The sequence below is a fragment of the Dipodomys ordii genome, unplaced genomic scaffold, assembly GCF_000151885.1.
Source record: "Dipodomys ordii isolate 6190 unplaced genomic scaffold, Dord_2.0 Scaffold43, whole genome shotgun sequence".
In the NCBI taxonomy this organism is placed as follows: domain Eukaryota; kingdom Metazoa; phylum Chordata; class Mammalia; order Rodentia; family Heteromyidae; genus Dipodomys; species Dipodomys ordii.
Genome location: NW_012267259.1, coordinates 5,981,509 through 6,002,475, shown reverse-complemented (window position 1 = coordinate 6,002,475; position 20,967 = coordinate 5,981,509). Strand labels below are relative to the sequence as shown.

General features: G+C 38.9%; 1 protein-coding gene across 7 annotated transcripts in view; it reads left to right on the top strand.

The window, feature by feature from the left end:
* The window catches only part of Tcf4 (transcription factor 4), a 350,212-nt gene that overhangs the window by 309,245 nt on the left and 20,000 nt on the right, over window positions 1–20,967 (top strand). For all 7 annotated transcript variants that reach the window (XR_001175170.1, XR_001175169.1, XM_013018942.1 and 4 more), the window contains 4 exons: window positions 3,373–3,440; window positions 4,439–4,517; window positions 7,070–7,146; window positions 9,583–9,786. Coding sequence is in view for 5 of the 7 variants with exons in the window: in XM_013018942.1 (XP_012874396.1) it covers window positions 3,373–3,440; window positions 4,439–4,517; window positions 7,070–7,146; window positions 9,583–9,786 (428 nt within the window). In the remaining 2 variants the exon portion in view is untranslated. The remainder of the gene's footprint in view (window positions 1–3,372; window positions 3,441–4,438; window positions 4,518–7,069; window positions 7,147–9,582; window positions 9,787–20,967) is intronic.

The following is a 20,967-nucleotide window of genomic DNA, read 5'->3' as shown; positions in this document are numbered from 1 at the left end:
AGTGAGTTGCAGCCTATATTTGAGTTACATTTTAGTCTAACAGCATTATAATGAAGTGCTAGACAGCTTGTCTTTTTTTTTTTTCCTCCTTTATTGTCTTTATTATACGGCACTGTTAAGCTTCTTCCTATAGTTTAGCAATGTGAGGATTACTCGTACTCAACTCAGAGAAACCTCTTACAGCAGCCCTCCCTTCTCAAGCAATAGGCACTGTACTTCTATTCTTTTCATATTCTGACCCAGGTTACGGGTGTGCAGTGAAGGAGAAACATTTTTCCAAATCTGATTTTCAAGGCTGATCCCCAGGTACCACTCATCCTGGCTTTTATTATGGGTGTGGCCTGATGGGAATCACTCCATCCCCAAAGGGAAGACTAACTCAGGGTGGTCCAGCGTTTATGCCTGGATATGAAACCCTTCCTTCTGCTTCATCTCCCAGCCAGCAACAGCACCTGTGTTCAGGCCCTCAGAACAATACTTGGTGGTGGCAGTGTCAAATCCTCCTACGAAATTACAGTTCCTCTTACTAACTGCTCATCTTCCATTCATATTTATGTTACATCTCTACTTAGAGGCTGATTACTTTTTCCCCCTTGAGAGAAATTGATTAGAACCAAAATAACCCAAGAAGTTGATCCAGTTCTTTGCCAGATGAAGGCAACGTTTGCATCTTTATTTCCGTTACATAGGCATCTGGGTCAGTTCTAATAATACAAGTTGACCTGAACTTGGGCCAAGAATAGCAATCAAGCCCTGATATATTAATCTGAAAGGGTGGATATGATGTGTGTTTTGCAAAACATGACCCATTTTTCAATGTAAAATAATTATATACATATGCATTTGCCATTTGGGAATTAAAAATATATCTCTATTTCTGTATGCCCTTTGATATATCAGTCCCACAAATAAAAAGAGACATCTTCAAGATAGGAGACCATCTCACTTAACATGTTCAGGGAATCTTGAAAATGTGTCCCCTCCAGTGTTTCCTGGAACAGAACAAAAGACATTCCGAGTGAAAGGGTACACCGAGCCAGTGAACTGCTTTGAAATTTAAGCCTTTGGGTTTGGCTGGCCAGCTGTTGTAAGGTAAAATGGCTTCATGTTAAAAAAAAAAAAAAGTCTGTTCTTATCATTGTCTTCCATGAGTATCCTTTGTAGTTACCTGAAACATTTTCGTAGCAAGATGAGTTAAGGAATTGATTCTCTTTTTGATGCTGTTTCCTGTGTTTTTAATAACTCCTGTATGAAAAAGATACTAATAGAAATCCTTGTTAGGAATGTATACTGTTAAAAGAGGGAAAAAACCCAAAAGATAATAAACATATACGTGGAAATTTATGTGACACATAATTTGCGAATGTTCTTAAAATATCTTGATTGATTTTCAATTCTTTCTCTTTGGTGTCATGAAAAAAATATGTATTTTAAAATTCATAATCTTCATTTTAAAATTGTTCAAAGGGAGAATTAATCTTCTGAAACTTGCTACTGTAGTAAATTTTTATCTATAATTGGAACATCATCTTGCTCCCTTTTTTCTTTCTATTTTTTTTATTTTGGTAGATAAGGTGGCCCCCCCTTTTCTCCCCAGGGACTCAGAATTTTCATTTAATATAGAGATCTATATTCAGATCAGTCAGAGGTCACAAGTTATTTTGACTGCCAACTCTAATTTTTAAGTATACAATAATGAAATGATAACATTGCTTCTAGAAATAAAAAGATAAATTATCCCCCAGATACCATGATAATGCATGTTGAAAAAAAATGTGTATGCTGTCCTTATCTTCAAATTCTCATTATATCCTCTTAAGTTTTTAAACTCTTTAGCACAGAATCTCCCCTTGTTTTCACAGTACAATCTCAGGTGGTTAATATGTTTGATATCTTTCCAAGTTGTTTCTTCTAACCCATTTCTATGGTATTATACCCCAATTTTAAAGAGTTTATAATTCCTCAAATCTTCAGTTGTAAAATCTCTCGTAATTTAAAGTTATAATTTAAAGTTTCACAATTTTATGTATGTTCTCAAAAAGTAATTATATCATGTTTTATCATCTGCCAGTGTTCTTGCAGTATTTTAGTAATTAACATGTGAAGATGTATATGGGTGTTGTTAAGCAAGTAAAGTAGATAGCCAATGATGTCTAATTGATGTGTCTAGCACCTAAATTTACAAAAATAACACTCATAGTTCAAGTATGCTAAACAGAAGTCAGGTAGATGACATTGGGTCTTAGGAAAGCAAAGGCTTTGGCCACCTTAGAGGTGACAGACCTGACAAGGTATTGTGCAGGTGTCCAAGGAACAGACCCTTCTCAAGAATAGGATAGGGAACTTCTATTTTGGTTGTGGAAGTGTGCAGTGAAATACGGTCTAGATCCATCAGTGGATTTAAGATTTTCTCTTCTTATTTGACAAAATGGTAAAGAAATTTTCCCTGAGAACTGCAGTAAGTCTAATTTGAGCACTGTGTCTATTGGCTAGCAATGAAACCTTAATAAATGCATCATTCCTCCAAGGTGTAGACATCGTTTTAATACTAAAGGGCTCAGAAGAACACTGGTTCTCTGTATACTATTTTACCATGTATACCAATTTACGGTTCTAAAGGCAAGTTACCTTCAAAAGATCTTTGGCAAATAAGAGTTGACTTCGTTGTACCCTAGAATATATACCTTTTACTAATACTTACCTTGGTCCTTTTTATTGATAAAAGTACCAGTGAGATTAAATACCAGTTGATTTCTTGCCATATAGATTTGTTTGATTTCTACAATTTGAGACCATACTGATGTTTAGTGACAAATTCATATTATTTGAGTGTGGATACAGGCCTAAATGTGTGGAAAATATGTTACTTCAAATATTAAAAGTATTTTCTCTTGGTATTAGGCCAGTTACAGATTTTTCTGGAATGTCCCACTTTTCTGTGTATCATTTTTTTTTCTTGAAAACTAATTTAAATTATTCATGATGATAAGTCAGTCTGATACAAGAGTCTGGAGAAAAGCTAGCCTTGGAGGTGTGTCTAAGCCCTACAAGCCTACAGACTTCTTAGGGATGTGACCACCACGGGCTGGCTTGCTAGCTACCAATAAGGACTCAAAAGCAACTAGGGAGAAAGTAATAGCAAGTAAAACACTTTGTCTTTAAAGCAAGGTGTCAGGTTTATGTTCTATCTGTAAAAAAAGTAACATGAATATAGTTGACATCTACCTCAGCAAACAAATTAATGCTAATTAAAGATTAATGTGTTGTAATTAGCATTAAAATGCAATTAAATTGTGAGTAAATGGACCAGGAATAGAAATTTGTTAGACATTTCACTGCCTGGTTTTCATATTTTGCCTTTTGTTTTTGCAGCAAATAGAGGAAGCGGGGCAGCAGGCAGCTCCCAGACTGGAGACGCTCTGGGGAAAGCACTTGCCTCGGTGAGGAAATATTGACTTTGGGCACCATGGGCTTCCTTGTAGCTGGGTGAACTTTAATCAGATGCGGACATGTGGAATTTTAGAAAGTGAATGGCAAATCGCTTTGAATTTTCTTTTTAAAAGGCTAGCTTTTCTGGAATAGTAGTCACTGGGAAGTTCCAAGGATGCTCATTTCTTACAAGTGTATGGCTGCCCTGTTCCATATGTTGCTACAGTGATACTAACCCATCTATCTAGGGGTAGTGTCCTTGCCTTTGGCTTTGTGTGTTTTGGAGTAATGTGGATGCTGATGAATCAGACAGGACTGACTTTGCAAGAATTCATTGCAAACATTTGGGGTGGTGGGAGATGATAATAATCCAGGCCCTTGAGGAATTGTCATGTGATTGTCACCTGGAGGGCCAAAACTTTTCTGTTCTTCCCACTCCTGCCATGCAGCTGGGCTTAAATATTTCCTATATATGCTCCCTGGCCACCAAACCACATACCATCTATGTTTGAAAATACCTGGTATTATTTTTTCAAAAGCTAAGCTTGTGATCTAATTGAGATACATCTCTAAGATGTGTATCTTCAGTTACTTTCACTTAGCATTGGGAACGTATAATACATTCAGTTTGCTTCTATTCTAAAGAAAAGTACTTATTTCATCTTCTACTGTGAATCTAATGCCCCAATAAGGGCATAGGAGTGGGGACTTGGGGAAGAACCTTAGAAATGATACCGCGCGGCTTCTCATTTTGTAGAGAAGGCAAAGGAAGTTGGGCACTCTTGGCCACACAGCCCCTTCCTTATTGGTGGGAAACGAATGAAACCCGAAGCCTGCTCACCGAGTTTAAGTTTTTCATTTTAAAATGTTGGTACTCAGGTTGAATCAGCTGTATCATCTTATAACTTGTAAGTTGTAAATGAATTGCATCTGTAACTTTCTAGTTTAAACATTGTTACCTGTTTGTTCTTACTAAATGAGGGATTTTTTTTCTCCTTACTGTGTTAAGATCTATTCTCCAGATCACACTAACAACAGCTTCTCATCAAACCCTTCAACTCCTGTTGGCTCTCCTCCTTCTCTCTCAGGTACTGTATCCTCAATCCCAATTTGTTATAGTAACAGTTTGTAAGAGTGAGTCCCCTTTTATGCTCCCGGCTCATCCCACTCTGTCTCAGAATCCCAAAACAGGATTCTTACATAAAGACTAAGATAGGGGAGAGAGAGAAACAGACTACAACATGACTGTACATTCATTTACAGCCCAAATTTTTCTCAAAAAACTCAGATGATCTTTTTAGACTGCACAGGCACATGAAAATCTTTATTTCTGAAACTATTCCTAGCTCTGCAAAAGACAGCCAAAAATAAAATAATATAGTCTGGTAAAATATCTCAATTACTAGAAATGTTGATGTACACCTTGTAATCCCAGGACTCAGGAGACTGGAGGTGGGAGGATCTCAAGGTCGAAGCCAACTGAGGTACATAGCAAAACCCTGTCTCAAGAACAATGACAAGACCTAGTTATGGAATATATGCGATATAGGCCATTTCCTGCAGACATTTCAGCCGCTGTAAATACTGTCTTTACAAGCCCCCCCCCATTGGAAAATTTGAAGAATTTTAAGTTGTAGAATTTGATCAGTAGATCATTTCACTTTACAGAAGTGTATTGTCCTTTTCTACAAAAGCTTCCAGAAAGCCTGCTTTGGGGAATGAAAAGCAGCTGGCTTACAAATAAAATTATAATATCACATGTGTATCTGACTGGGAACTAATCTTATTATAATTTATAGTGGAGAAACTTAACTAAACATTGTGTCCTTGAATTCTGTGTAGCTCCCCGCGTGTAGTCCTCACGAAGGCTCATTACCAACTAGGTTGCCTGGTGGAAAATGGGAGGTTTCAGATTGCTGCAGAATGTCAGGTGTGATGGCCATGAGTTCACAGGGATTTTGCACCAGCCTTTCCGAAGCCCCCACACTGTGGGAGGGTCGCAGAACAGCAAAAGGGAAAGGGGGCTGACTCCTCAAGCCCAGGTGTCCAGAGATACCTACTTGAAACTGGGAAGAAATAGAGCTGGGTTTTGCTTTGTTTTGTTTTGTTTTTTAAAGATCATGAAACATGATCCCACACAGAAAGTGAAGTTCCGTTCTTGTGTGCTCCCCTGGTTCACCACCAGATTCTTAGACTCTGACAAAATGGTCTCAAGTGCCAGTGACCACAACAAGAGAAGAACTGGGTTAAAGGCTTGAGACAGCAGGAGTAGAGCGCATCTGAGCAGGTGGCGTTCCACACTCCCCATTTCAAACAGCAGCTCCTTCTGTGGTCTTAAAGTGTGAAAACAACTAATGGAATCTGATGGCCTGAATTCACAGATACATGTACTGAGGCCTAAAAAAGAGTAGGCAGCTGCTTGCAGAGATGGCTGCAGTGGCCATATTACAGCTTGGATGTGAATCTAGCTCTCCACACTCCATTGTTCCACTGGTAGGACAGGAAAGGACAGTTCAGGAAAACAGTGTAAAAAACCCACATCACCATCAGCAACCTGCACCAGGGAACAGCTTAGAAATGAGGCTTAGAGATGCCACTTTTTGGGTCTCGGTGTAATATATTCTGGAATACCACGTGTTAGGAAGAAAGAACTTTGATGAAGACATAAATAAGGGGACAGATTGCTATTTTCACACCGACGACTCTGTCCAAATTCTGTCAAGAAAAGTAATTGAACAAAAATATTCTATTTTTATTCGGCATAAAAATACACAGGCATACCCAGAAAAGACAGGAAGAATGGATTTTGAAAGTGCTAACAGCATCGTGGAATGAGAGTTGGTGATAATCGGGCCATTATTTTTTCCCCTTTGTTTGAATTATGGATTTTCTAAGTTTTCTGCACTAAATGTGAAATTTTAAAATTGGTTTCAATTTAAAGTTGGTTTTCGTATTGTCAGTTAGACATAAAATACATCTTCTCAAAAGGAATCTTTCTTTTAGTATCAAGTTTAGTACATCATTTAAAAGAGTTAATTTCTTTGGAAGAAACTTCAGAGTTGTTATTGTTACATCAAGTTTTAAAGTTCTTGGTGTAGGAGGTTGGTGCTAACTAATATTATTCCCTTAGAAAGTTTCTAAAGGGGTCCGTGGTAGGGACAAAGGCCTTGGGGTTAATAGTGGCACCTGAGAAAAATAAATGCTTCTAAAGGTTTATCTCGTTCTGTAGATTATTTTTAAAACAAAAGTAGCAAATCTGTTGTCCAATGTTGAGGGAATTTGGGTTGAACATGAACTAGATAACCATCCCTCTTTTTCTGTCCCTTATAATACCTTGACTTCAGATTTCTTCCATCAAGAGTTCTACAAGTTGAAATCCAGACTCAGCTAAATGCTTTGCTTTTAGGAAGAAATCTGAAAAAACACAAGGCCATGAAAATTCTACAGATTTGATATTTCAAGTGCTTTCCTTGCCTCAAAATCCTGGTCTAGGAAGTTAACATGTTAGTTACCTTATTGTTTAAATGAAAACTATCACTACTGTTTCTAAAAGAATGTTTTGTTGTTGTTGTTGTTGCTGTTAAGTATTGGTGAGTTTAACTTTATGTAGATCTAACTGTAATTCTCATTTTAATATCAGCAGGCACAGCTGTTTGGTCTAGAAACGGAGGACAGGCTTCATCATCTCCCAATTATGAAGGACCCTTACATTCTTTGGTATGTCTCATCTGCTCATCTGTGGCTATTTTCAGATCTCGTTTTTTCCTTGTTCGTCCAACAGTCACTCTCCAAACCCATATTTTTGCTAATCATAACCTAAAATCAACATGAAGCAGCTTGTTGGAACCAGAGTTAATTGGACTGTGTCCATTTGTATTTGTAGATAGTGACTGGGATGCTACTGGAATGGAAGGCCCAGGCCTCTAAATTTCTAGGACCAGATACAAGATTGGAAATCCCAGAAAGGAAAAATTCACCCCTCTTTGAGAAAAAAAAATCTCTGCCAGTGATTAAATAACTTCCCCGACACCACAGGGACTCCTGCCCAGCTACATAGCTACAACTATGCAGTCTGGCTCGGTTTCACTCCCAGATTAATGGGTTTATGGGTACTTTCCTCTTCACCTTGCTACAGGAGGCCTATTTTTTTGTGTCCTCACTCACTGCAGTTATCAAGGAATTGAGGAATACCTCTGCTAGTAAAGGAATGCCTCCTCTTTCAACAAGGAATGGCAGAATATTTACATGAGCCTAATTCATATTTTAAATATTCACATGATAATTCAGTGTCTGCCACTTTTCTCTGCCTTCAGTCCTGATGGTTAGGCCTGATAAAACATTTGGGAAGCAACCAGGGACCATGCAGTACTTAAATCTGCACCTGAGTGACAATGTAAGGATTCGTAGCAAGGGATAAAGGGAGGGCAGAAGCTTGAGTTCTTCTTTCTTCCTATGTATTTTGAAGAAGAAATCTGGATGGAGCCTTTGATTTCTGTAGCATTCCTTTCTCAGGAAAATCTTAATGAAAATACAGAATGATTTCTCTTCCTCCTCGTGCTTTCTTGCACTGTAGTTAGTGAATCACTCAGCTATACATCGTAGCCAATAAAGTCAACTACACAGAGAGAAAACATGCACTACCCAGCCTCCAACCTGTGGACTGCATCTAAACGATTCAGTTGTTTTAAGTGTTTATCCCCATGAACTGTTCTCCAGTGCCTATCCATCAAAACCAGACTTTGTCTTACAGAACTGTAGAGGGCGGTTGATTGCTGTGGTCCACAGTTCTGCTTTTTTTTTTTTTTTAATGGATTCTGAGCATTTGTAAAGAAGATTCATAAAAAGAAACTCCTGTTTACCAGTACACTGTGAGCAAAGGAAGGAAGATAGATACATGTATGATTTATTTTTTACACATGGACAGTTAGAAGTAAATAGTATCATTCTTTGTAAGTTAAAACTCATAGACTCAGAGAAGTTTAGTAGCTTTTCCTAGGTCACATAAGTAGCAGAGCTGGCAGTCTAGGGGAGGTCATATAACTCCTAAAGCCACCAAATCAAAATGCTCTGTACCATAGACTAACTCAATTAGACACACATTCTTCCTGTTGGTATAGAATAATTAGAAATCGTTTTTCTCCTCCGTACAGCTGGTACATCTGTTTGCACAGCACATTAAAAATCAAAGTCGACCAGTGCATGATCCTCTACAAAGCAGCACTAGTTTTAAGTTTAAAAAAAAAATCTAGATTCCAACCCTAACTACCATTTCCTAGCATAGTGACACACTCAACTTCTCTTTTGCCTCATTTTCATGTCTATATGGAAGGGATATTAATATCTTCCTTGACTGAAGAACTTGTGTGGGTTGAGGGTGGGTGAGATGGTATGCCCTAAAGTGTAGTAGGAGAGTAAGCTTGATACTATTACCACAGAAAAAAAAGTACAGCTACATGTTCTTCTTTTCATGGAAAACTATAGCTAGCATGGGGAATAACTTGTTGTGGATCCTAATGGCCAGGATGAAAAATGGTTGGCTTTTAATTGCATGAAGTAGGAAATTAAGAGATTTTGAAATGAATTTCACATGATTCTTCTGTCTTAAAGATTTGTATCATGTTAGGTGATGGAATTTTTTTGTAACATTTTTGAGGTTCTTACATATATACACATACAAACTGGTTATAAATCATAAAAACTGAAGAAAAAATCAAAATATGTGTGTTTTTTCCTGTGCTTGACTTGAAATTAATTTGAAAACCATAAATAGGTCATCAATCCACTGGTAATATTTTGAACTCTTGTGACTAATTCCTGCCAGAGTGTTCCTTAATTCGCTGGATGTTTTTCTAAAGTAAATCTGAATTCTCTTTCAAGCTAATGCAGTTGAGTACAGCATATGTACATAATAATGTCCTCGAAGTCTTACTGAATTTATTTTGTTCATAAAAAAAACTATAATTTTAACATTAACATTTTCCATCAGTTTTCTAGGAAGGACATTATTTATTTTTATTATTGTTCTACGGAAATAAACTTTATTGGAAACATATTCAGAAACCCAAAGTGTGCCCTCTGTCAACTCCTTTACTTATATAACCTATGCATGCATTTCAAACCAAATTAAATTTCACATCATTTATTCCCCAACAGCAAAGCCGAATTGAAGATCGTTTAGAAAGACTGGATGATGCAATTCATGTTCTCCGGAATCACGCAGTGGGCCCGTCCACAGCAGTGCCTGGAGGTCACGGAGACATGCATGGAATCATCGGACCTTCTCATAACGGAGCAATGGGTGGTCTGGGCTCAGGGTATGGAACTGGCCTGCTTTCAGCCAACAGACATTCACTCATGGTAAGTGATATAATTTGTAGGCTCTGTAGTTGCTACCTATTTCAGGTGTAAATACTACTACTTTTTTTTTATATGTCATGGAGCTTGAACTCTGGCCTTTCCTGAGCTCTTTTGCTTAAGTTTCAGCTCCACGTCTGGTTTTCTGTTGGTTAATTGGATATAAGAGTCTCACAAGAGTTTCCTGGCTGAGCTGGCTTGAACTGTGATGCTCAGATCTCAGCATCCTGAGCAGTTAGTATTACAGGCATGAGCCACCAGCTACCAGCTATCTCTTTTAAACAACTTTATTGAAATAATTGTTCACTTAACAGTTTCCCTAACAGTAGTATGCCTTAGAATATTCACAATACTGCACGGCCATAGCATCTCAGTTTTAGAACATATTTGCCCCTTGTAAAAAGAAATAGAAAAGCACATATCCATCACGCAGTCATACTCCAACCCTTCCCTCCCCCCAACCCACTGCCATCCTCTCTCACTCCATCCTCATCTGTCTGCTTTCTCTTTCTACCATTTACCTATTCTGAATGTGGCACATAAATGAAATGATACAAGATATTTATTGGTCTTTTCTGACTAGCATTTTAAAAATAGATTTTTTTCAAGGTTTATCTCTATGTTACCATACATGAGAGCTTCATTTGTTTTCTTTTTTAATTATCAAATAATCCATCGTGAGGGTAGACCGCATTGTATTTGTCTACTTACCAAGCGAGGGATAGTTGGTTTGCTTCAAATGCTCTTATAAGCTTGTGTAACACTTCCATTTCACATAAGTATTTACCAGTGAATTGCTAGGGCATTGCTGGTATTTTAAAATACCTTCTTGGTGACTTTAATCAAAGGGAGCAACTTAAATTTTTGTTACATTGCTTATATTTCAAAAAATATCTTCAAAAGAATTAAGAAGCCAAAATGGTTTCCAGTAAGGGAATTAGAAATAGATGAATATTTGTTTCTGTGAATACATTGTGTGGGACTGTGTAATGTATAGAATAGTTTTGCCACTAATTTGTGAATATGTTTTTCTTTGAATATTCTTCAAGTAAATTTGTTAGACTTTCTTAGATAGGGAGTCATTGCTTTTGAAATGACTTGAAAAGCAACTTTCTTAAAGAATCTTTTAAACACACTATGAAGTGGTAAGAGTTAATGAGTGGAGATTAGTAGTGATTCTGTACAATTTTAGTTCTTATAGACTCTTGCCTGGTCAGTAAGGTTTAGTGTATCCTATTTTGTCCCTTGTAGGTTTTGAAAAATTGCTTGGATGAAAGTCTATTTTCCATTTGTGCTATAATATTTAAGTACAAATTCTTGTGTACAGGTTCTTCCAGTTCTTACTGATATTCTGTCTCTTTCAATTTCTCTTAATAAAAACTAAAATTAAGAATACCATCCTGAGCAGCGTAATTTTGAAACCTGCAACCAATTTGTAACCCAAAATACTGTTTTATAAATAGAAGCAATGAACTCACTTCTAAAACGTGGAAAGATACTTTTGAATGCCAAAGCTAAATCTTTTTTTTCCTCTTTTCTTTTTCTCTTCTCTTTTCCTTGACCTCTGCCCTAAAATTTATCATTGAATAAAACGTGCTTGTCTGTTCATGACAATTGCTAAGAGTTCACAAAAGGAAAGTCTGGATTTTAATTTAGCTTGGCCTCAGGTAACGTATTAAATACACTTGGGATTCATATAATACGAGATTTTCATTTGTACAGCTTTTTTTTTCCAATGACAGTATTTAAACAATACTGCTTTTAATTAAGAAATCTGGCTTTATTAAAAGCCAGATCTGTGACTTATAACCATTTCTGTATATCTGCTCTCAATCAAGAGAAAAATAGTTTAATTTCTGTAGCTGTGTTCGTTTTGCATATGTTAACCGGATGCTACATGTACTCAGGGCATGGCTTCAGAGAATGTCTTTTCCATAAATATGTAGTTTGTTCTTAAATACCAGATGTAGGTTAAGTGGTTCTTTAACATATTAAGCTATACATAGATGCTCTTTGAAACAGTTTGACCTTTGAATTGCCTCCTTTTTGACTCTGATTCAGAGATGGTTTAGGAGGAAAAGTCTAGAATTATTTTTGGAGATGGAAAACTGTACTATCACCAGTAAAGGAGAACCGAGGAGATAAAACAGAGTAATGAAAGAAAAGGAAATAATTAAGCAGTTCTCTAAAATTGTTTAGACACCTCCTTTGATTTGATTTTGGCAGGGAAAAAAAAAACAGAAAGAGAGAGAAAAGCAGTGAAGTTGCCAGTTTTGCTCAGGAGAAGCCTCTTTTCACTCTCGTGAAGATATTTAATAATTACAGACAACCATGGAGCCAGCCACATGATGGCAGAATTCCAAAAATTAGCCTGTTCACCTGCTGCCCTTTGAACTGAATGAGGGCCTTGTTGCCTTCTCCTTCCTTGAATACCATTCAGCACGTCTGCAAAAGCTGAGCTCTTCCATCTGAAGGGTGCACAAAAGGGGGGCATATCTTTCCTTGCGCAAACTAGTATGAATTTTAAACCAAAAACATAAGAACAAAGGAAATAGCTTTTGAATTTAGTCAGCCTGAAGTTAGCCTCTGACCATTGGATACATTCCACAATGAAAAGGAAGTTGAAGAGGATGCAAAAAAAAAAAAAAATGCCCTCCCTCCCCCCCCCAAAAAAAAAACCTCAAGGAGGATACCGGTAATGTTTTCCACATTCGAATTTTAATACATGAAACAGGCTATAAAACGTTGGCCAGCTGCAGTAAATAAAGTAGCCGTGGGAGGTATGCACCGGAAATGGGGCAGAGAGGGCTGGTGAGAGGCTAGCCCCCAGCTACACACACACCTTCTTTTGTTGTTCTGCACTGGGAGCAAGGTGCAGAAACTTGAGACTCATCCCAGGGCTGGTTTTGTTTGGAGCAAATCTCCTTCCTAACTCTCCTTAATAATGCCTCCTGATTAAAGAATGGACAGCTTTGAATCCTCTTGACCTCCTGAGCTCTTCTAGTTTCCTCCCTCCTCGCCTCCTGAAAATCAAAACAGAATGGCTTGATAACTTGGAAGATGATGTAAGCAGTTCTTTCTGTGTGCAGCTTGAATTCTCATGGTGGGGGGAAAACTGTGGTTCTGCCTCGGCTCTTCTGTTATCTCATTTAATTGCTAACATATTGTCCTTCGCTTTTGATTCACAAAATGTTTTCCTTGGAGTTCTGAAGTAGGTCCTCAGTGATTTACTAAGTATTAGTATAATGAAAAGGATTTTTCTTTCCACAGTGGCTCATAACTCCGTGGAGTGAGCCGGGTGTAGGACGTTCTCTGGATGGTATTATTTGGCCATGCTCTCTTCCTCCTTACTGGCTTTTCATTGTCTGCAACATAAGAACCACGTCTGTGGGCCAATACTCAGGACTCATGACCATTTTACCCAAAGCCATTAGCTATTGCAATAGGCAAAATGCTTCTCAGGAAGGCAAGTCTGTGTCCAGTGTACTTTGGGCAAGTGTTTCTTTTCGACCTGTCTAACATGGCCCCTCTCTGTGTTTCTCCCCTCTCCATCTAATTCCCACCCATTCTCAATAGTTTGACTCCAATTCCTCTTCCACGAGGGTTTTCTCTTGCTTACCCCTGCCGTGATAGTTATTTTCTGCTCCAGTCTCAGTGTTATGAGTCATACCATTTCTATATACTTACCTTACCCAACTATACACAACGAGGCATCTTTTATAGTTATGGCTTTTTATAAATACGTCTTTTGCCTTACTGACTTGTAAATTACTTAAGCACCACTTTTTACATGTCCCCCTTCCAGTGGAATCAGCACTCAAAAAGGCAGAAGAGAAACGAACGTGCTGAGTGCCTGAGGCGTTACCAGCCCTTCTATTCTGTACCTTCATGTAGACACCGCAGCCAGGGTGCTCCTGATAGCCAGGAGACCTTGGTGGACTGAGCCTCAGAAGGTGGGAGGTGATAGGTTTAAGCTCAGAGGCAATGCCTCCAGAAATCCCCGTTCTTTGTTCCTGGGGAGGCCCAGACACTATAGTACCTTTTTCTTTTTCTTCTTTTTTTTTTTTTTCTTTGTCAGTCATGGGGCCTGAACCCTGGGCCTGGGCACTGTCCCTCAGCTCTTCAGCTCAAGGCTAGGGCTCTACTGCTTGGGCTACAGCGCCCTTCCGGCTTTTTTCTGCTTATGTGGTGCTGAGAAATCGAACCCAGGGCCTCATGCATGCAAGGCAAGCACTCTACGTCTGAGCCACCTTCCCAGCCCCTATAAGTCTACCTTTTTCAGAACTAGTTTCATGCTTTTCAGAACTTGTGATTTTTACAGATCTTGATGGATATTGGTTGGCAGAAGAAAGTTCTGGGTGTTTTATGGTCATTTCTAATCTCTGTTAAATCAGTGTTTTCCTTCTGGATGGTCAGAGCTCGTCCTACTAGGATCTTTGAAGTTGTAAATTTTAAGTTATGAAATTGTGTTTCTTACCATAACCACCAACTTCCTAATAGGATCACTGCATGAGGGAATAAGCAGCTCGTAAGCTTGATACTTACCAATCTAGTTGGGAACTCTTACAGGCTATAGTTTCTCTGCACCTCTGCTATCTCCGTGATTAACCTGGATATTAAATCGCTAGATTTCTTATAAATTATTAAAATGACAATTTCCCAAATACAATTCTCTCCATTATTCATCTTGGCTTTTACACCTACAGATGAGGCCTGAAAAAAGCCTTTCAGGTGACCTGACCTCTTCTTGTAAGAGACTAAAAAGAAAACCCACATCAACTGTGCTCTCATGGGGCTGTGTGTAATTCTTGGTCCTGTGTGGGTAGAGTCAGCCACGATGAGACCACTGAGATGAAACATCTGTTTTTAGTGTGATCTCCTTTCTTTGTTTGAATTCTGCCTGTTCATCTCAAAAACAATGGGGGTGGTTATAAGTGGCAGGCCTTCTACAAGGCGTGGTATCTGTACTCAACAGGTTGCGACTCACTGGCTATGTAACAGTTCACCAGCTCCCACAAGAGAACAGGGCTGTCTTACGCTGGAGGGAAAGATGCACAGTTACTTGCTCTAGTTGTAGTGACCTCTTAAGAGAAATAATTCTACTTGACTTAGGGATGGAGGAGCCCAGAAGGTCATCCTCTACCTCAATTCTCCGTGGCATTTCCCAAGACTTCCCCCGGACTTGCTAGGGGAGGGGTATAGAATGCAGTTCTAAAACCACTGGTACATTCCAATTTTGACTCCATTTTCCTCTTTTCAAGAGCATTTGTAGATTTTCTTTTTCAGATTATATAGAAGTTACCCAAAGTTCATGTGTTAGCGTAACAAATACCTTGCAATTTAACTGGCACTCAACATGTGACAACTTAGACCGATTAGTTTCTGCTCCCATAGTTGTGCTAAGACTTGTTTAAAATTGTGGGTTCTAAAAGCACCTCTGAAGTCAACCCATTGTCCTTGCTTTGCTGCTGAAGACTAAGCCCTAGAAAGGGGAAGTGATCCAACCACAGTGCTTGCTAGTTATATGGAACTGAACTAGGATTCAAAATCAGACAAGCCACTAAGTAGGCCAGCACTCATTGTAATGTATCTCACAATCTCACAGTAGACTTCTGCTCTTGACCTAATACCATAACAATTTCAAAACTGTAGCTGTTATTAAAAATCATTGAATTCCTCCGACTTTAATTAATGAGCCTAAGAAAAGTCCTTCATTGCCTCCTGGCTCCTTACAACAAGTAGCTGTGCAGCTCTGTTAGTCATTTTAGCTTAGAGCCAAGAATGCTCTTGGGGCATTGTGTTGCTGCCTTGGGTATCTAGTATTTCCTAGGTCATCATAGCAGTCCAGGAAGAAATTCTCTTGCTGTTCTACGAGGGTTATGACCAACAAGACATCGTCTTGTACATATAAAGAAGACACTTACAGGATCACAAGAAGACGTCTTTGATGTGGGTTTTGTTCTTGTTCAGTTAAGAAAGATCATTCAAAAAACTTTCAGCCTCATCAATGGGTATGAATGTCTAATGAATAATAGAGAGAATTATATTCAGAAAACTGCCACTTCTAATCTTTGGGTTTCCATAGGTTTGGTTCTCTCAAGCTGCACGTACATGTGAGTGCATACTTCAGATCTAAGCAGTCGGTGCAATAGAGCCTCAGAGCATGGAGGATCATCTCTTTCCTCCAAGGTCAACTAGTTCCACAAAGCCCATTTCTGTCAAAAGTGTGAGAGAGCTTCCTATGTGCAGTCCACACTGGCTCCTGACCCCAAATCCAACCCAACAAATGCTTGAGAAACTCAATCATTTGAAGAAAGTCGTCTATTTTAATTTTTTTATTATTTTAAATTAGACATCTGTATTTTTACATATATAGGCTAAAAACAAAATGGTTGGCTTTCCCTACACAACTCCGAGGACTTTCGGGTGGATTCTCCTTCCTAGCTTACTGCGTGTCCTCCCTGTCCAAGGACCTTTAGTATGTAAAAGTCTCAAACTGAACACAGTGCTCAAGTTATTACCCAATAGACTGGTATAGATACGTCACTCCTCTCTTCATCTTCACGAGTGCCGCCTAACAAAATTCTGTTTGCACTATTATTGATACTTCCATCATCCTGCTGACATGTATTGAACTTGTCATCGATCACTTGAGATCCACAAGCCACATTTTCCAACTATCCTTGTGCACTTTTCATTTTACCTGGGCAAAACTTCATATAACCCAATTTCAATTTCATATAGCAGCCTTCCATCTGTTTCCAGTCTATAGGTCTACTTTTAGGTCCGTATTTGGTCACGTACTTTGCCAGCTCTATTGTTGGCAGATGTGATGGGGTGTCATTAAAGCCCACATCAAAGTGCCTAATAAAAATGTTGGCCAAGGGAGGACATGGACCAAAAAAGCTCTGAGGATGGGGACCACAGTCTTCTCCCTGCACTCACAGGGCCCCACTTCTTGGAGTTTACTGTCTGCGTCAGTTCTGTCCACTGATTTTACTCTTCATCCCTTGGGCCCCAGCACTGTCGTGAGCAACCAGATGTGCATTGCTCCTGTGAGTGAGGAAATGGAGTTTGTCCAGTAAGACTTGTTCTTAGTGAAACCAAAGCTGAGTTTGAGTGGCTACTACTCTTTTTTCAGAGCATTGCAAGACTGTCCTTTAAGCATCCATGATAGAACTTCACACAGGATCTTAATCACCAACATCAGCCTCCAATAGCTACTCCATTGTCAGATGCCTTAAAATTAGGAATTTGACTGTCTCTAGTATTCTACTAGCTCTCCTCATCTCCTCAATTATTGACTATATCTGAGGGCAAATTAGCAGCCTCAACTGAAAGCTTTTATTATCTGTATCAATATTGTACTTTATTTTAAGGACAACAAAACAAGAATGATGCTTACAGAAATTCTAACCATAAAGATTAATCCAATAATAGTTTCAGAATCCTTAAGCACACACGGTGTTCATCAAGTTAAGGAAAAGTTGAAGTTGCAAGGCCATTTCACCTGAACACAGCTACGCCTTGACAAAGAGGGTGAAGATGCTAGACCTCCCCAGATCTCCCTGCCGTGGTCTTGGGAAGTGCATTCACTGCTTTACCTCCACACCCATTTAACATGGTTAGTAAATGTGGGCCTCATAATGTAGAAGCAAACAGCCCATTGGACTGCACTGGATGTTTAGATCAAAATGAATTCCTCAGGCAACAAGTGCTTGATGTCTCTAATGTTTTTCTATAATATTTGTGTTTAGCATCTTGTAGTCATGAACTTTAAATAAAATAAATCTTAAAAACCTTCCTTTTTCACTTTGGAATATTAAAAAAAAGATGGAGACATTTAAAACAGACACTAACAGCATCATATTCTTATGTGAGTCTCTTTTGAGTGATGGAGGGGAAAAAAAGCAGGCAGAAACTTTTATTAAGTGCAGGGGCACACTATACAAAACCATTCATAATTTGGAAAAGGAAGAGCCTTGGCATTGTAAAGAATGGAGTAATACCCTTGTTTTCTCCAGGAAGCATATTTCCTGGAGGAAGATAAATACATTGTATGTGTTTCAAAATGTTCACATGTTCATTCTGTATGTTTGGCTCAGGTGCAATAGGGATGTTGATTAGGGTAAGGGGCTGTCACCAATCTCATAAGCTTTTCAGCTTGGCAGGGCAATAATACAAGTATACATCTCATATCAATGTAAGGTAGAATTACTCTGTGACCCGGAAGTGATCAGCTACCTAGTAAAAGCTTCCTGAATGGATGTCCTTAAGCTAAGGTCAATGTGGAATTTCAGCAGTTAGAGACAGGACAGAACAGTCTTTGCTAAGCTATAGAATAAACCTGCTGATAAAAACTTAAAATTGCAGCTGGGAATGTGACATAGTGATTCCCAACATGCATCAAGCCCTAAGTTCCATTCTTTAGTACCACATGAACAGAAAAAGCCAGAAGTGGCACTGTGGCTCAAGTGGTAGAGTGCTAGCCTTGAGCAAAAAAAGCACAGGGACAGTGCCCAGTCCCTGAGTTCAAGTCCCAGGACTGGCAAGAGAGGGGGGTGTGGGATATAAAGGCTCTTAGATGCTCAAGCTGCAGTGAGGAAATTGCCTCATGGCCCACCCTTGCGGCTGGCAGAAGGGCTGAAGAGAGCCCTCCTCCTCTGCTGGGCCCTCCAGCAATTGGCTCGAACATTTCACATGAGAGTCCACAGGAAGAGTGAGTTTTCATGTATATTTTTTTACATCCAAATTAAATTAACTCATGGAATTTTCCACCCTTGGGAATTAAAGTAGCAGTTCATGAAGTAATTCAGTTATGTCATTCATCCCAACCCAGAAAATACTGGCGCAACTTGGTACTGTTTAAAAGCCAAGACCGAGGCCTTGGCCATTTTCTGTTTTCTCAAATTCCGTGGCCGTTGTGTTATGTTAACTTTTATTGTGGCTGTAAATTTTTCAAATCAGAAGTATCCTAGTTGCTTAAAGAACAGAAGTGTAAAATAGGTGCAAAAGATGAAGCGGGTTCAGACAAAGCGGGAAATCTGAAAAGCATGGGCCTGCATTTTCTGTAATCTGAGAGTCCTACCTAATTGGTTGACATTCACAGTTGGGCATAATTATGGCTTCCTCGCTATCCATAAATCATCTAGGAACTATAAAGCTGAGTTAAACCAAAAGATCTGTCTGAGTCAAAAGGACATCTTTGGGGAAAGCATTGTCCTGATCCAATAGCCACATTCACTTTAAAGCAGTTGATTGGCCATTTCAAAACTCACAGAATGGGGTTTCCACCTTTTAATCCTGCCTTCCCCCCAGCTTCTGCATGCTGGCAGCTCTCAAACGTGCGTGGAAGTTGTCAGAGAATGGTAGTCTCTGGGTAATGTTTCTGCAAGCTGCCCAAAATTTTCCCCCTGTAGTCTAGATGGGAAACAGCTGGGTTTTGTTTAAAAAAGCTGTTTTGCAAAATGTCTGAATCTTGAGATATAGAACTGAGGTCACCATTAAAGCAGGTGCTCGGGAACAAGTGAGAAAGACACAAGGGACTGGTTGGTGCGGCAAACTTCTGCAGAGCACTTTCTGCAAAAGGGGGAAAAATGTGTTGAAGCTTGCTCCTTTATTTGAGGCACAAATACTGGGTATTGCTAAGTAATCACATTAACAATGCTATTAGAAATTGAGTAACTGTGAGCACAGCCAGTGCTTGAATGAATAATTAGCTCAGTATGCACTTAAAAGGAGAAAATGGCAAAATGGCCCATTTCCCTCACAGAGTTTCTTATACAAGGGTCCCAGGCTGCACTCTTCCTTAGAGATTTGAAGGGCTTGGATTTCCTCTGAAAGCCCAACAGTAAAAGAACTACTATTTTAAATAAGTAATACCGTGACTGCTGTGGGTCTTCCAAAGTTTGGGAGGTAGTTGAAGGGAAAGGAAGAAAAGAAACCTGACTTGGCAAGACCTATACTAAAACAGTTTTGAACAAACCAAAATAAGAAACATGAGGAAACACTAAAGCCCAGTGCACATCAGGTATCCCCAAGTCTGAAGATAAAAGGAAATACGCCTCCTCCCCTGGGAATGGGTGGTTATTAGCAGCTGTTTATCCAGTCGGGAATAGAGATTAACATTGTAAAAAAAAAATTTTTTTTAAGAACTAGAAGAAAATTTGTTTGGGAAGTTGGCTCTTCATATCAAGTCACTCTGTGCCAAAAAAAACTTCCTTTCTCAGAACACATGCACCAGAGTTGAGCAATGTTATGATTATCTGAGAAGCTCTGGATTACCAAAAGGCCCATCTCCATGAAATAGGACAGAAAAAGGGCAAAGGAACGGGTAGATGTTTGCGATCGACACATTCTGTCTGAATAATGTGAATGTAGCTAAAGCTCTGTTACCTGTTCTGTGGCCAGATCTAAATGGACATCCGGCCCCCAGCCTTCACATTAAGCCCTCCAGCTTAATCTCTTGCCACACTAAGGTATTCTCAAATGGATTTTGCATATGTCTGCTGTTTATAGATGACTTTTTGTTAAGATATTGAGGGAGCTTAGTGATTTGTGATGCTTTATTCTCCCAAAACAAAGAATTGGATATTGATATTTTTCTCCTGATTTAATGCTACTCTTAATGTCCTTTTCTTTTATTAAATCCTTTCTTTTGCTTTTGATCTTATTTATAGCACAGCCACTGGTCATATGGAAACTATTACTGTATAGCTCAGAGATGAAAGACTTCATTGCAGTTAAATAAGAGTGAATCATTGGGGCCAATAATACACACATACAGTGAGGTACCATTTGTGGCCAAAATGCCTTGTGTGAGTTCACTTTGTAGCATAGCTGTTGAGTTTTGTAACAATCTTTACAAAAATCTGCTTTTTGTCTGAAATATGCAATCTGAGGATATGAAAACACATGTTAACACACAATCCTTAGCTGTCTCTACTGATACACACACACACACACACACACACACACACACACATGTCTGAATAAGACTCATTGAGATAAAAATAAGCATTGTATTTACAGTTGGCATGTATGTCAAATATTAGTGCTGTATAAGTATATTTAGATAGTCTGCATTATCCTTCAAAACCTGCCTAAACTGCTCTACTGTTGTTTAAGCAACCTGCTTTCCCTAACAGAGAGGACTTCATCACATTTAATATACCCTGTATGACC